The following is a 14102-nucleotide window of genomic DNA, read 5'->3' as shown; positions in this document are numbered from 1 at the left end:
CTTTGAAAGGATAAATATCCTTTTAGTAGTTAATATTATTGGTGATTTTTGCCTAAATCTCTTGTTTATAGATTGCCAAAGGGTGGTTTTCTAACTCCCCCATTCTTTCTACATTTATTAGTTGACATCCTCCTGGAGGAGAAGTTTTTCTTTTTTCTCATTTATGTGCCTGTCTGTGTATGTGTTTTTTTAAGTCAGCCTTATTTCTCACATTCTATAGATGATAGTTCTTTATTGGTATTATTATGATGTTCATATTTGTGCCATTTGGCCTTTGAACTGGCTCCTGTGTCCTTTTTGTATTTCCCTTCAGTTTTTGAACACTTAGTTGCTTTTGATATAAAAGAATCAAGGCTCGAGGTATCTGAGTGGTTCAGTCAATTAAGTATCCAACTCTTGGTTTCGGCTCAAGTCGTGATCCTCGGCTTCGTGGGATGGAGCCATTAGTGGTGCTCTGCAACCAGCAGTGGGTCTGCCTGAGGTTCTTTCCCTCTACCCCTCCCCCTCCTCTCTCTCTCTCTTGCTCTCAAATAAAAAATGTCAAAAAAAAAAAAAAAATTCAAGTTCATCTTGTAAGTTTCAGGTCCCTGCCTTGTATTTTGCTGTTTCTCCAAAGAGCCATGATATCCTTTCAGTGGAGGAACTTAAATTGTAGAGAATCATTTCATAGAGAATGTCCTTATAAACTTGCTTATACCTTTAATAGGCCATCATGAGAGATGGGTAGTAAAAGTATTTCTGTGGTTTCTAAGTATATTAACTTTGTACACTTACTACCTTCTTGTTGAAAGGGCAGTGTGTTCAGTGACCTTTTATGTGTGTAATCACGTTGTACTTCAGTTACCATTCAGAAAGCAGAGTATAGGTCACAAGTTTTAGGATTCACTAACTAAAAACCCATCAAATTTCTGATTGCAAATATTAAAATGGACGGACAAAAGGGAGGTATTCAGAAAATTAAAATGAAGAAGCAGGCGTGTAAATTTGCTGTGCTCATTTTGTTCTAGACCGGGTATGAAAAACCTGTGACGCCCGGACAAACTAGAGAACAGCGAGAAAGGTAATGTCGTCTTTATAGCTAAAGCTTCCTTGTATTTCATTTGTAAGGCCTGTTTTTATGTATTTTTTCCTGACATTTAAGAAGGTTAAAAACCAAACTTCATGCACAGAAATCTGTCACCTTTTAAAGTCACATTCAGCTGTATATTTCTTTTCTTGTTAGCAGTTCTAATTTTTAGGTATTCAGTTAGTTAATAAGTTATGAACCAGAGAAATATATCATTTGTTTTAATTTTCTTTTTCTTTGCCTAGTGGCTTTTCTTATCCAAATTTCAGTATGTCTGCAGCCAATGGTTTATCTTCTGGAGTAGGTAGTGGAGGCGGCAAGATGAGACGAGAGAGAACGCGCTTTGTTGCATCTAAGCCTCAGGAGGAGGAGGTAAGGTTCTCTCCTTCATATTCTTGAAGTTTATGGGAAACTGGTGTGGTGGTGAGGGGAGACCCTAAGGGGGCTTGGGGGAGACCCAGCATAAGAACGACTACTCTGCCATTGGGGCAGTCCCTTCCCAGTGTGAGTGTGTGTGCACGTACATGTATACCCCCTTCACTGTGACGACACAGAAAACCTAACCTAGGACCTTAAACCCCGTGGGTGCCGCTAAAAAGCCATAATTTTTCATATAAGAGAATTAACAATTGAAATTATTTGACCTTGGGAATATTATTGTATCATTAGGTAGGTTTTGCCTGTTTCATAAATGCGTTAACTGTGCTCTGCTCTCTTGACATTTTCTTCATATTATTTGTGAATCTTATCAGTGTTGTGAAAGGTAATTCAAGTTGTGTAATTTCACTGTTACAGATTTATCCAATCTGAAAAGTTACCCCACCCTGTTCTGCAGGGTACCTGTGGGTTGATTCCTGATATGTGCTGAGGTGAATGTGTATACACTTCTGCTTCGGCACGTGTGGTGTATTCTCTAGGCTTTTTCTAGAATGGCCTCGTTGGGTTCTAGGGGATGATACACATCTTCACATGTGTTAGATGTTGCCCTGTTGTTCCTGAAGGTAGTTTAAATACTTCCTTGCACATGACAGTTGGTGGATAATGCTTTTTCTTCTTTCTTATGGGTACTTTTTTTTTTTTTTTTTAAGTCTTTGCCAAGGTGATGGGTTTGAAGTGTTATGCCATTGGACTTTCATTTTGCATTTCCTGTTTACAAGGGAGGGAACCCTCTTGTGAGTCTCTTGGTCATTTGGGGTTTTTATTCATTTTTTATTGCATTATTTCTTTCATTGGGAAGATTTTTTTGGAAAATTTCTGTATATATTCTTCAAATGAAAGTTTGAAAAAGATAAGGACTAGTTGAAGATTGGGTAAATTAATCTTTCTACAGGCTGTATTTTCTAACTACTTGGAGTTGAATGCAGGCCTTCTTTCAATCTTTTTGCAAGTGAATTTCAGCCTAACTGGATCATTTAAGTTTTGATACATAATGCTTTATTTTTTGTTTGTTTCTAATTAAAATTTCATTTGTAACTTCTTCATTGACTCATGAGTTTTTAAGGAATTTTTAGATTTTTAAACAGGAGGTCTTCTATAACAGTTTCTGTTGACTCTAAAGTCATGTTTTGGTTGAAACTGTACAAGTCAGTATTGCTTTCCTTCTTGTCTCTTGGTGTGTTTTCCAACGTTATTTAGAGTAGGCAGTCTATTTTGTTTTCATTTCCTTCATCATCCTTTTTCCCATTGGGCAGTTTGGTAGTTGTGCCTCTCTGAAGCTACCAGAACCGTGATTGCTTTGGCCACTTGGACTTTCTGCCCCCTGGGCTGTCTCACGGTATATGGCACTCGGCTCCTGGACTGGTCTAGGGGTTCTACGTGTTGCTCTCCTGCTGGAGTGTTGTGAAGGGAAGGAATGTATTAATGTATTCTTTTATTTTGAAAGCAAAAGTATTGAATGCCATTAATGACACAGTATAACAAAATTTGTAGCTTTCTTAACCGATTTTCTTTTATTGAAGCTCTTTATGTAAACTTACCTTTAAGAAATGGGTTGTCTTGCTTTATGTACATAAGGAAATTAGTATCTGAGGATAATATAGCTCATTATATAGCCTGTTCTTTACATGAGCTTTTATATTTCTCAGTAGAATTTGTGTTTCTAGCTTTCTAAAGTTTATCCCTTGATGAGAAAAACATCTTGGTTTGGTGTTGGCCAGGTAACAGATTTGTGAATTTTGCTTATTTCTGTTCCAACTTTTTAAGAATATATTTCCACGATCTTTAGCTGAAGTTTAGGTTGCTGTCTGTAGTTCAGTTTTGGCTGTCTTACAGGTGTGTGTTTATGTGACTTTGCTATATCAAGATGTTGGGAGGGGGATGAAAATTTATTGATTTACTTTTACTCCTGTTACTTGGTATACTGTGAGGAGCTTTATGAAAGTCTAACCCTGCAGACCTCTTTATCACCTCCTCCCTTCTCTGCCCCCTCGCCGTTCCGGCCAACTGCCAACTGCCAACTTTGCATCCCAGGATGCCTCACCCAACTCCTGTCCCTAGTTCTGTTCTACACTGGAGTTAGAGTCTCCACGTTTCTGAGGAAAGAGGTACCAATGGGTGGCTGCCCCAAATTTCTGCCCACCCTGTGTTTTTTTAATCTAGGTCGAAGGGGTTTGGGGTGGATGCTTTTTATTTTGTTTTCAGTGCTGGTTTTGTTTCAGATAACGAATATGTTTAGACCACTAGTTCTTAATTCAGTTACAGTTAATAGGAACTTTTGATTAAGGATGGAACACTCATTTTTATGGCTATTTTAATGGGCTTTTGGGATAGGTCAAATGAAAGAAATTTTATTTTTAGTGGAGTATAAACAAATTATGCTAATTTTAGGTACTGTTGGTATGTAACAGAGAGTGCTGGTACATTTTGATTCACTTCAACAACCAGGTTAAACAGAACTTTATATTGTAAATAACCCATTTTGCATTATGAGATAGTAGAAGTATGGTTTTGCTCTCATTTCTTGTTAGATCTCAAAATGTGTAAGGATTGTGTGTTAGTCACTGAACATTTTGGCATTTTGCCTCTACTGTGATACCGGTTTGATTTTTATAATGAAAAAGCTTATTGATAAAGAGCAATGAGTATATAATACTGTTGAGCTGCGGAGATTTAATTGCTTAATATTGTCATGTCAGGTACAGGCCTGCTACTGACTGACTATGAATGATGTTGGTCAAATTAATTCTTTTGTACATCAGCTTGTCTGTAAAATGGAGATAAGAAAAATAAATAGATTGAGTTTGTGTCTATGGGATGTGTGCCATTTAATGGCTATATGATCTTAGACCAAACATCTCCCAGTAGAAACTTCCTCATGGGAGATAACCAGTGTAAAGATACTACAGAGGTAATATATAGTAAGTCACATATTTGGTGATTGTTGTGTTCAACTTGAAGTACCTGGAAGCATCTAATTATAATTTTTAACTGTCTTGTAGACTTGGGGGGCCCACTTCTGATCAACTAAGTCAAAATTTTGGTGAATAGGAATCAAATTTAGAATTTGTTCAAGGTCAATGATATAAAGAACCAGTATGGCCAAGTCTGTGGCTTAATGAGTTGGCATAAGTAAGACACAGGTTATTCAGTTGATATGCCCAGGTGTTGTATGGGTCTAAAAGGAAGATCAGATGAAACTTCCCTATGGAAAGAGCCAGATGCATCTTTGTTTGCTTCTGTTCCCCTCTCCCAATTTTGATATATACCCCAAATACTTCAAACTACAGTCAAATATTTGTTGTTTTGTAATTTAGCAAAAATTTCTATGTAGTAAAATGTTAAATTCTTAGGTGTAACCATTTAATGAATTTTACAAATGGTTATGCCTGTGTAACCCTAACCCTTTTCAAAGTGTCACACATTTCTGTTGCTCCAGAAACTTCACTTGTGCTCCTTCCCAGTCAGTACTCATCACCTCCTACTCCAGAGGCAATCACTCCTCTGATTTTTTCTGTCCTGTGTTGGTGTTGCTTGTTCTAGAACTTCGTTTCAATACAGTTGTCCAGTGTGTGTGTTCTTTTGTGCCTGGCTGCTATGAATAAAGCTGCTGTGAACATTCTTATAGGGTTTTTTAGACGTGTGTATTTTTCTCGGGGTCAGTAACCTAAAAGTGGAGGTGCTAGGTTGTATGATACTTGTTTCACTTTTTTATAAAAAGATTTATTTATTTATTTAAGTAATCCCCAAGCCCAACGTGGAGCTTGAACTCACAACCCCAAGATCAAGAGTTGCATCCTTTTTCAGCTGAGCCAGCCAGCTCCCCCCAATATATGTTTAACTTGAAACTGCCAAACTATTTTCCAAGATGAGTAATATTTTACTCTCTCACCAACAGTGTATGAACATTTCTTTCACTCTTCATCCTTATTAAGTTGTCATCTTTTTAATATTATCCATTCTGCTTTGTATATGGTGCTGTTTCGTTGTAATTTTAATTTGCATTTCCCTGATGCAGTGATGTTGTATTCTGGTTTATGTGCTTATGGGCTGTGTGCTTATTACCAATCCTTTCTGAGGTGTCTTCAGGTCTTTTGCTCTTTTAAAAATTGGGTTTTCTTACTGAGTTGTGGGAGTTCTTTATAAATTTGGGTCCAGATACTTTGTCAGATACATGTCTTATATTTTCTCTCAGTCTGGCTTGCATATTTATTTTTTTAACAGGATCTTTTGATTAGCAGGTGTTCTGAATTTATCCTTTTTTTTTTAAATTATTTTTTAAAGATTTTATTTTTAAGTTCTCTCTGCCTCCAATGTGGGGCTCAAACTCACAACCCTGAGATTAAGAGTCCCATGTTCTTCCCACTGAGCCAGCCAAGTGCCACGTTATTTTTACTGTTCCTTCTGTCCTAAGAAACCTTTGTCTGTCTCTAGGCAATTCTGTGTTTTCTTCTAGAGGACTTATAGTAGTGTTTTTATGTATCTTTCTGATTTCCTTTTTGATTTCTTATATGATCTGTGGGTTATTTAGAACTGGGTTTAGCTGTGATATTGTTTTCAAATGTATTGACACTTGTTTTGTAGCCCAGCATATGGTCTGCCTGATGAACCTTGAAGCCTGTATTTTAGGTTTTCGGGTACAGTGTTATATAAGGTGTCCGATGACTGATCGTATTTCTTAGATCTCCTTTGTCTTTGCTGAATGTTTTTTCAGCGTGTGGGGTGTGTCGTTTTAGTCTATCAGATTGTTGAGAGATAGGAGTTAAAATTGTCCACTTCCATTTGGTGAACTTGTCTTTTCCTGTTATGTCCATTTTTATTTTACATGTTTTGAAGCCCTCGTTAAAGTGTGTGCCTTACGCATTGTGGTTCCTCAGTTTCCTCTTAATATTACTGAATGTTCTTTTAAAAAAAAAAAGTCTGTGCAAGTATTCTTTGTCTAGAAAATCTCCTATATCTGGTATTACTATAGCCAGCCACTCTGTTAGTAGAATAAGGCTTCTTAAGCTTATGAATTGTAGGTTGTATCTTTTTCCATCCATTTGCTTTTAACCTATATCTTTTTAAGTGAGTTTCTTGAAGATATATGGGTGTCTTGCCTTTTATTTTTTATTTTATTTTATTTTTTTTTTAAAGATTTTATTTATTTATTTGACAGAGATCACAAGTAGGCAGAGAGGTAGGCAGAGAGAGAGAGGAGGAAGCAGGCTCCCCGCTGAGCAGAGAGCCCGATGCGGGGCTCCATCCCAGGAGCCTGGGATCATGACCTGAGCCGAAGGCAGAGGCTTTAACCCACTGAGCCACCCAGGCGCTCCTGTCTTGCCTTTTATGTATTTTTTTGCTTTTTAATTGGAATATTTATAGTTAGTGTCATTATTTATATGGTTGGATTATGTCTCCCCTTTTTCTCTGGTTTTCCCATTTGTTTTTTGTTCCTTTTGAAAGCTGTCTTCTTTTGGTTAGTTGACTATTTGTTAGAATTATATTTTAATTACTTTGCTCTTTATCTCTACCTCTTCATGTTACTTAGTGGTTCCTTTTGAGATTATGTTATGTCCTTAACTTTCACATTCTACTTTTTGTTCATACTGTACCGCTTCCTGAAATATAAGAATCTTGCAACTTTCCATAGTTTGATTTGCCTCCCCTCTTCTTTGGTATTTTAGATTATACTTGTCATCTGTATTAAAATTAGATAGGCTATAAACTCGCAGCATCTAATTTTCACTTTCTTTGGTTGTATGTATTTTCAAGAAATTAAGAGGAATACAAGTTTTTTGTTTTGCTCACATACCGTTCATTTCTTCCAGAAACTTGAGTTCCATTTGGTATCCTATCCCTTCACCCTGGAGAACTTGTACAACAGGTTTTATGGCAATAGATTGTCTTAGTTTTCTTTTATCTGAAAGCATCTTTATTATTCCTTTGGGGAGAGGAGGGCTTTACTTTACAAAGGTGTGATTGATGTACTGTAAAAGACATCCGTTTGAAATATTCAGATAGTTTTAGCCAGCAGGAACTTTCTCAAGTCACACACTCTCCCACTTGTGGTGGGTGGCAGCTGGAACGCTTCAGGCTCAGTTGGCTGCTCGGTGTGTGCCTTACATGCGAGCAGCTTACACGTCTGCTAGAAATTTGGACAGTTTACATGCAGATTTATATGCTCCTCATTGCCGCATTTCTCCCTCATTTTCTCTATCTATGGTCACTTACTCCGTCCTCTAATTCCTCCGTGAACAGATCTGCTTTTCTTTCAGAATTTCAACTATGCAGTGGCACCAATTCACAGAGTACAGGAAACTCAGTGCCCCCCTCTTCTTCCAAGTGTTTATTTTTATCTCTATAGTTCCTGCTGCTTCTGGTTGCCCTCCAGTGTTTCCAGATGGTTGTTTCTTTCTATTCTGTTCAGATTTTAAAATTGTTATATGTCAGGTCCTTGGTCAGATAACGAACTACTCCACCATTAGCAAAAGCAGAGCTCTTTTTGTTTGCCCTTAACCTGGGTTATTTGAGATTTGGGATGGTCTTTACTATATTGGAGTAAAAAAACCAAGGCATTTCACCAAACTCACCAGTACTGATATTTATTAAATGTTTATTCTCTATGCTGAGCCCATATATAACTTTATGTTTTAAATTAATACTACAACTATGGTTTGTTTTTGTTTTTGGGGTTTTTTTTTTTTTTTTTTTTTTTTTGGTTTTTTTCTCAGTTTGAGCCCAGGAAATTGGTACTGAGGGCAGTTAGGTTTACAAAGCCACCATATCTGGTAGCACAGCTGGGATTCAGATCTTTTCAGTTCTTTTGATTCAAGAGCCCACACTGGTAACCCTGTATGGTTCTACCTTCACCCCATTCCCAGTTTGCCTGTAACTATAGCAGTTCTTCCTGAAAATAAGTAGGGATAGAACAGTGACATGAAAGATGAAATCTATCATTATGAAACCTGTTGTGTTTTAGGAAATGGAAGTACCAGTATTGCCGAAAATCTCTCTACCCATCACCAGTTCTTCACTGCCTACCTTCAATTTTAGTTCCTCTGTGATCACAACGTCCTCTCCATCACCCATTAGTCCTTCACAATCATTAACAAACAAGGTACAGAACCATTATACAAGTAGAGGTGATTTTTGTTCTTTATTTTTAAAAATTTAATATTCTGTTAAAAGCAATGTTAAGTTCCCGCTCTGGAAATTAGTAACTCAGACTAAGAAGAGAAAAATGGAAATGGTGCTTTGCTTTTTTAAAATGTATGTTATAAAAGGATACATTATAATGGAGTGTTTTTTAATTCTGATTTCATGCCTTAGAGACTGATGATTTTAAGTTTGTTTCCAAACATTGTTTCCAATTAAGATGCTTTTTTTGGGGTAAGAATGAGGTTATTGTTTTTATTTCTCTGGTAGAATTAACTGCTCCTGAAATGTTTCATGCTTCTGCCTTAGCTTTTTTTTCTGAAAGTATTCTTATAGGTAGTTTTTTTTTTTTTTTCCTTTAAGCAGATACTCATTTCTAAGATAGAATATATTCCTTTCCCAAGGAGAAGCCAGATTTTATAGCAGTTACAGTTTATTTTTCAGAAATTTTAACAATTGATTTTTATATTTATTTATTTTTTTAGAAGATTTTATTTTATTTTACTTATCAGAGAGAGAGAGAGGGAGAGAGAGCGAGCACAGGCAGACAGAATGGCAGGCAGAGGCAGAGGGAGAAGCAGGCTCCCTGCTGAGCAAGGAGCCCGATGTGGGACTCGATCCCAGAACGCTGGGATCATGACCTGAGCCGAAGGCAGCTGCTTAACCAACTGAGCCAGCCAGGTGTCCCTAGAAGATTTTATTTTAAAGTAATCTCTATGGCCCATGTAGGGCTAGAACTCAGAACCCCAAGATCAAGACTTGCATGCTCTGCTGACTGAGCCAGCCATGCACCCCTTAACCAGTGATTTTTAAATCTAAAAGGAAGTTGTGTTTGGGTTCTTTAAAACAATTAATTTAAAGTTATTTTATTGTCAATTTCTTTCTCTAAAAAATAAAAAGCTTTTTATATTTTAATAATTTGGAAAACCAGGTACAAATGACCTCTCCAAACAGCACTGGCAGCCCCATGTTTCGATTTTCATCTCCAATTGTAAAATCTACTGAGGCAGATTTACTACCTCCATCATCTGTAAGTAGCAAGCAAGGAATGTTTCATATTTATTTTTTATCAAAACCGAGATGCCATTGGGGTAAGAAATAACATTGTTTTTCTTTCAACTTAAAAAAAATTTCAGTGTACAGACAACTTGAATGAACACCTATTTATTTTCCACTACCTATATATACATATAAGCATATATATTTTCTCATGACCATTTGAAGGTTAAGATACGAACCTCTTGATACCCTTATAGCTCTTCCATATGTCCCCTAAGAAAAAGGACATTCCTCTGCATACCTGCAGTATAGTTATCGTATCCATGACAATTAACATGATATAATAACAACAACGTAGGCCGTATTCAGATTTTCCCCCATTGCCCTATACTGTCCTTTAATTACTATTTTGTTTCTCTTGGGCCTACATCCAATTAAGATCAGGACCTAATCAACTAAATTGCGATTGCATTTGGTTAACGTGTTTCTTGAATTGCCTTTAATCTGGAGAAGTTTTGGGTTTTTATGCCTCAGCGTTGTATTTGTTTCTTTCTTTGTAGTTAAATATTTTGGGGAGATAATAAATTTAATGTTTGAGTTGCCCCATACATCTTTGGCATGCATATCATTTTTACATGTTGCCTTCTCTTTTTCACTATGCTCTCATTTTCTGTCACAGCTGGATGTTCCAGATCATTTTGTAATTTCCCTGTCGCATGCCTGAAACCTGTCCCATTGTCCATAAAGTCTCCTGCTTTTTATTAGAAAGTGGTATTTAGAAATCCAGAAATGACCTTTAGGAGCACATAATTATTTTATGTACTGCTTTGAAGGAAAAAAAAATGCCTAAGAAATGAAAAATGCTGTTTGAAAGAACACACCATTCATTCTAAGAAGCATCTCAATTTTAGAGATTGTAAAATGTGAAAACCTGGAATACATGAAATTCGGTGGTTTTTTTTTTTTTTTTTACTTGGAATAAGAAAAAGCTACTTGATACTCATTTAAAACTAAATAGACTCTTAAAGGATACGTTTTCTTTTTTACAGATTGGATTTATATTCAGTGTGCCTGTTGCAAAAACAGCAGAACTTTCTGGCTCTAGTAGTATTTCAGAACCAATGACAAGTACTAGTTCAGGTAAGTAAGGATTTCTCACAAGTTTTTACGTAAAAATGGTTGCATTACATTACATTAGTATTCCAAATTCTTTAATCCTTAGCAATTCTTATAAATGTTTTTATTTAAATGAAGTTAGCTCTAAAAAGCAAACGGGAGCTAATACCAACCCTTGGCAATATTTTTAGTCTCTGTTTTCAGAAACACTTAGCTCACTAAATGGAAATGTTACAGTTTGGTTGTGACAGGGATTGTTATGGCAGCACATATATTCATGGTCTTTGTTTAATAAGGTGATAGTTTAGTATAAATGAAGTATTAAGAAATTGAAGAGTTGTCTGTATTGTTATTGAGGTGAAGTAGAATTGCAGTGGATTCTATCTCTAGGCTTAGTGTTCAGTTCACAAACATTTTTATGCGTTAAGAGTTATGCCGGCCTGTGCCGATAGTGATGCATAATTTCAAGGAGTGGGTGTAATTGAGGGAAAGAAATGAGTCATCAGAAAATTAAATCCTAACCTTTTGTTGTGGTAGCGGTGGTTTTCCTTGCAAGTGTTTGCTGTTTAGGAAGTGGGGAATCATCTGGGCTAAAGATACTCAGGTCAAGAATTTTTGAGCAAGGGCATTTTACTCAAGAGATGAACAGCAAATGCGAGGGTGTAAGAATTAGAGAAAAAAACATGACAGTCTTTGAAATCTGTAGGTAATTTGTCATGCAGTTAAAAAATAGCTTTAAACTATAAAAATTCTTGAATTTACACTGAGGAATTGGATTTTAATCTGAATGTAGTAGGAAGACGTTGAGTGATTTTAAATGGGGTGAGCTGGGTGTCATGGATTGACAGCAGTGCCCATTGCGGGGGCGGGGGGCATGGTTGGGAGTGGGTTTTTATAGGCTGAAATACCAGTTAAGTTCTTTTGCCCTATCCAGAAGTGTTTATTTGACTCTCTCAGTTGTTTTTTGTTTTTTTGTTGTTGTTGTTTTTTTAATCTCATAGTTTTGGAATTAAAACAAACTAGATCCTCCTTCAAAGGATAGAATAAAAAATCAACAAAGTGAAAGAGCTAGGACATAGACACTGGATGTTCTAGCTTTGGTGGAGCTGGAAGATAAGAATAAAGATTGTGAGAGTGGCACAACATAGGGATTTGTATGTTGCAGTCCTGTGTTTTATTGATTAAAACAGCCTTGTGTAAGAGAAAGAACAAGCACATTTCAGTTGTACTTTCTACCACAAGATTTTTTTCTTTAATGTTACTAAGAATTCATTGAGGAATAAACGTACTCAAATTACCATTTTCATGCCTGGTTAATCTTTTATGCCAATTTTTATTAATGCGATACTAACGGTAACTGGATGAGCAGTAATTTGTTAAAACAACTTTCGTGTCATTGCATTTGGGGGAGTTTTCCAGATTTTTAAGGCATTTTTTGGGAGTGGCATACCTAGAATTGAGAGTGATTCTCACCACTTCTGTCATTCAGAAGCTGATTGAAAATGTGTAAGTTGTGATTAATTACGTTGTGGCAGGAGCTGATTTTTCCAGTTTGAGTACACTGCAGGGTATCTTTAAAATTGCCTTAAGTTACTAAAAGCATGTCAGTTTTGATTCTAAAGGAGGATAGACTGTGACTAAGTGCTACAAGCATATGTTTTGTTTAGCCCTCCCCCGCCCCCCCCCTTTTTTTTGTTAAAGAGTTTATTTATTAGAGAGCAGCAGAGACTACAAGCAGGTTGGAGAGGGAGAAGCAGGCTTCCCGCTGAGCAGGGAGCCCCATGCGGGGCTCGATCCCAGGACCCTGGGATCATAACTTGAGCTGAAAGCAGCGGCTTACTGCCTTCACTCAGGTGCCTGCATATGTTTTGTTTTGACACAGTTATGAGGTAGGCACAATGTTTTGTTGTATATTTTTGTTCCTGAGGTGAAATTGAGGTAAGGTAAAATGAATCCTTTTAAAGGGAACAGACTCCGTTGTATTTAGTACGCTGGCTGTGTGCAGCGAGTCACTGCAGTCTGTCTCGTTCCAAATAGTTTGATCCCTGCTCCTGCAGAAGAGACCTGTACCTGCTAAACAGTCCTTCCTCATCTCTCCTCCCGCCAGGGCCTGGCAACTGCCAGTCGCTGTTTTGTTTCATTGTATGTGCCCATTCTGGAGTCATATAATAGCACTTTTTGTGTCTAGCTTCTTTTACTTATTGTTTTCAAGGTTCATGTGTATGACAGTATGTATCAGGACTTCACTCCTTTTTTTTTAAATTATTTTGTATTTATTTTTAGAATTTATTATTTATTTATTTGCTTCTTTCTTTAAGTGGGTTCCATGCCCAGTATGGGGCTTAAACTCATGATATTGAGTTTGAGTCACATGCTCTACTGACTGAGCCAGCTAGGTGCCCCAGTACTTGACTCTTTTTGTGGTTGAATGATATTCCGTTGTATGGATGTACCATAGTTTTCTCTTCATCCATTGATGGATATTTGGGCTATTTGCAGCTTTTGGCTGTTGTACATAGTGCTGGTGTGAATATTTGTACGCACGTATTTGTTTGAATGCTAGTTTCCGTGCTCTGGGATATATACCCAAGTGGTAGTTCTATGTGTAATTTTTTGAGGAACCACAACGCTGTTTTTCTCAGCCTCTTACTCCTTTCACACTCCTCCTAGCAGTGTCTGAGGCTTCTGATTTCTCCACATTCTCACCATGCTTTTTCATTTGTTTATACCCATCCTTAGCGAGTTTGAAATGATGCTTCCGTTGTGGTTTTGATTTGCATTTCTCTAATGACTAATGGTGTCAAGCGTATTTTCATGTGCTTCTTGGTCCTTTACCCTTTTGGGAGAAATGTCTATTCAAGTCCTTTCCCCATTTCTAAATTGGTTTACCTTTCTGTTGCTAAGATGTAACCATTTTTATATAGTCTGGATACTAGATCCTTATTAGATACATGATTTGCAAATAATTTCTCCCATTAAGTAGATTGTCTTTTCACTTTTTTGATAATGTCCTCCACAAAGGTTTTAATGTCGTGGTGGTCAATTTTTTTCTTTGCTTATGCTTTTGATGGCATATCTAAGAATTCATTGCCAAATCCATTGTCCTGACAATACCTTCTTGGTTTTTATCTAAGAGTTTTATCATTTTAGTTCTCACATTTAGATCATTGATCCATTTTGGGTTAATTTTTGTTTTATGACATGTGGTAGGATTTTTTGAAACTACTTGACCCACTCCTTTTAAATTGGCAAATGCTTACGAAAAACCTGGTTATTTATATTTTATTACGGAAAATTTCAAACATTTTCAGGAGTAGTAGACTGAATTCCCATGTACTCTTTACCCAAC

General features: G+C 36.8%; 1 protein-coding gene across 5 annotated transcripts in view; it reads left to right on the top strand.

Annotated features, from left to right (window-relative positions):
- Positions 1-14102, top strand: part of LOC111156648 (nucleoporin 153) — a 68681-nt gene that overhangs the window by 34439 nt on the left and 20140 nt on the right. For all 5 annotated transcript variants that reach the window (XM_022517662.1, XM_022517664.1, XM_022517666.1 and 2 more), the window contains 5 exons: positions 1008-1060; positions 1312-1438; positions 8463-8600; positions 9570-9668; positions 10687-10777. In XM_022517662.1, coding sequence (XP_022373370.1) covers positions 1008-1060; positions 1312-1438; positions 8463-8600; positions 9570-9668; positions 10687-10777 — 508 coding nt within the window. The remainder of the gene's footprint in view (positions 1-1007; positions 1061-1311; positions 1439-8462; positions 8601-9569; positions 9669-10686; positions 10778-14102) is intronic.

The sequence above is a fragment of the Enhydra lutris genome, unplaced genomic scaffold (assembly GCF_002288905.1).
Source record: "Enhydra lutris kenyoni isolate GAN:26980312 unplaced genomic scaffold, ASM228890v2 scaffoldscaffold48, whole genome shotgun sequence".
NCBI classification, from domain to species: Eukaryota; Metazoa; Chordata; class Mammalia; order Carnivora; family Mustelidae; genus Enhydra; species Enhydra lutris.
This window is presented reverse-complemented; position numbering and strand designations above follow the sequence as displayed.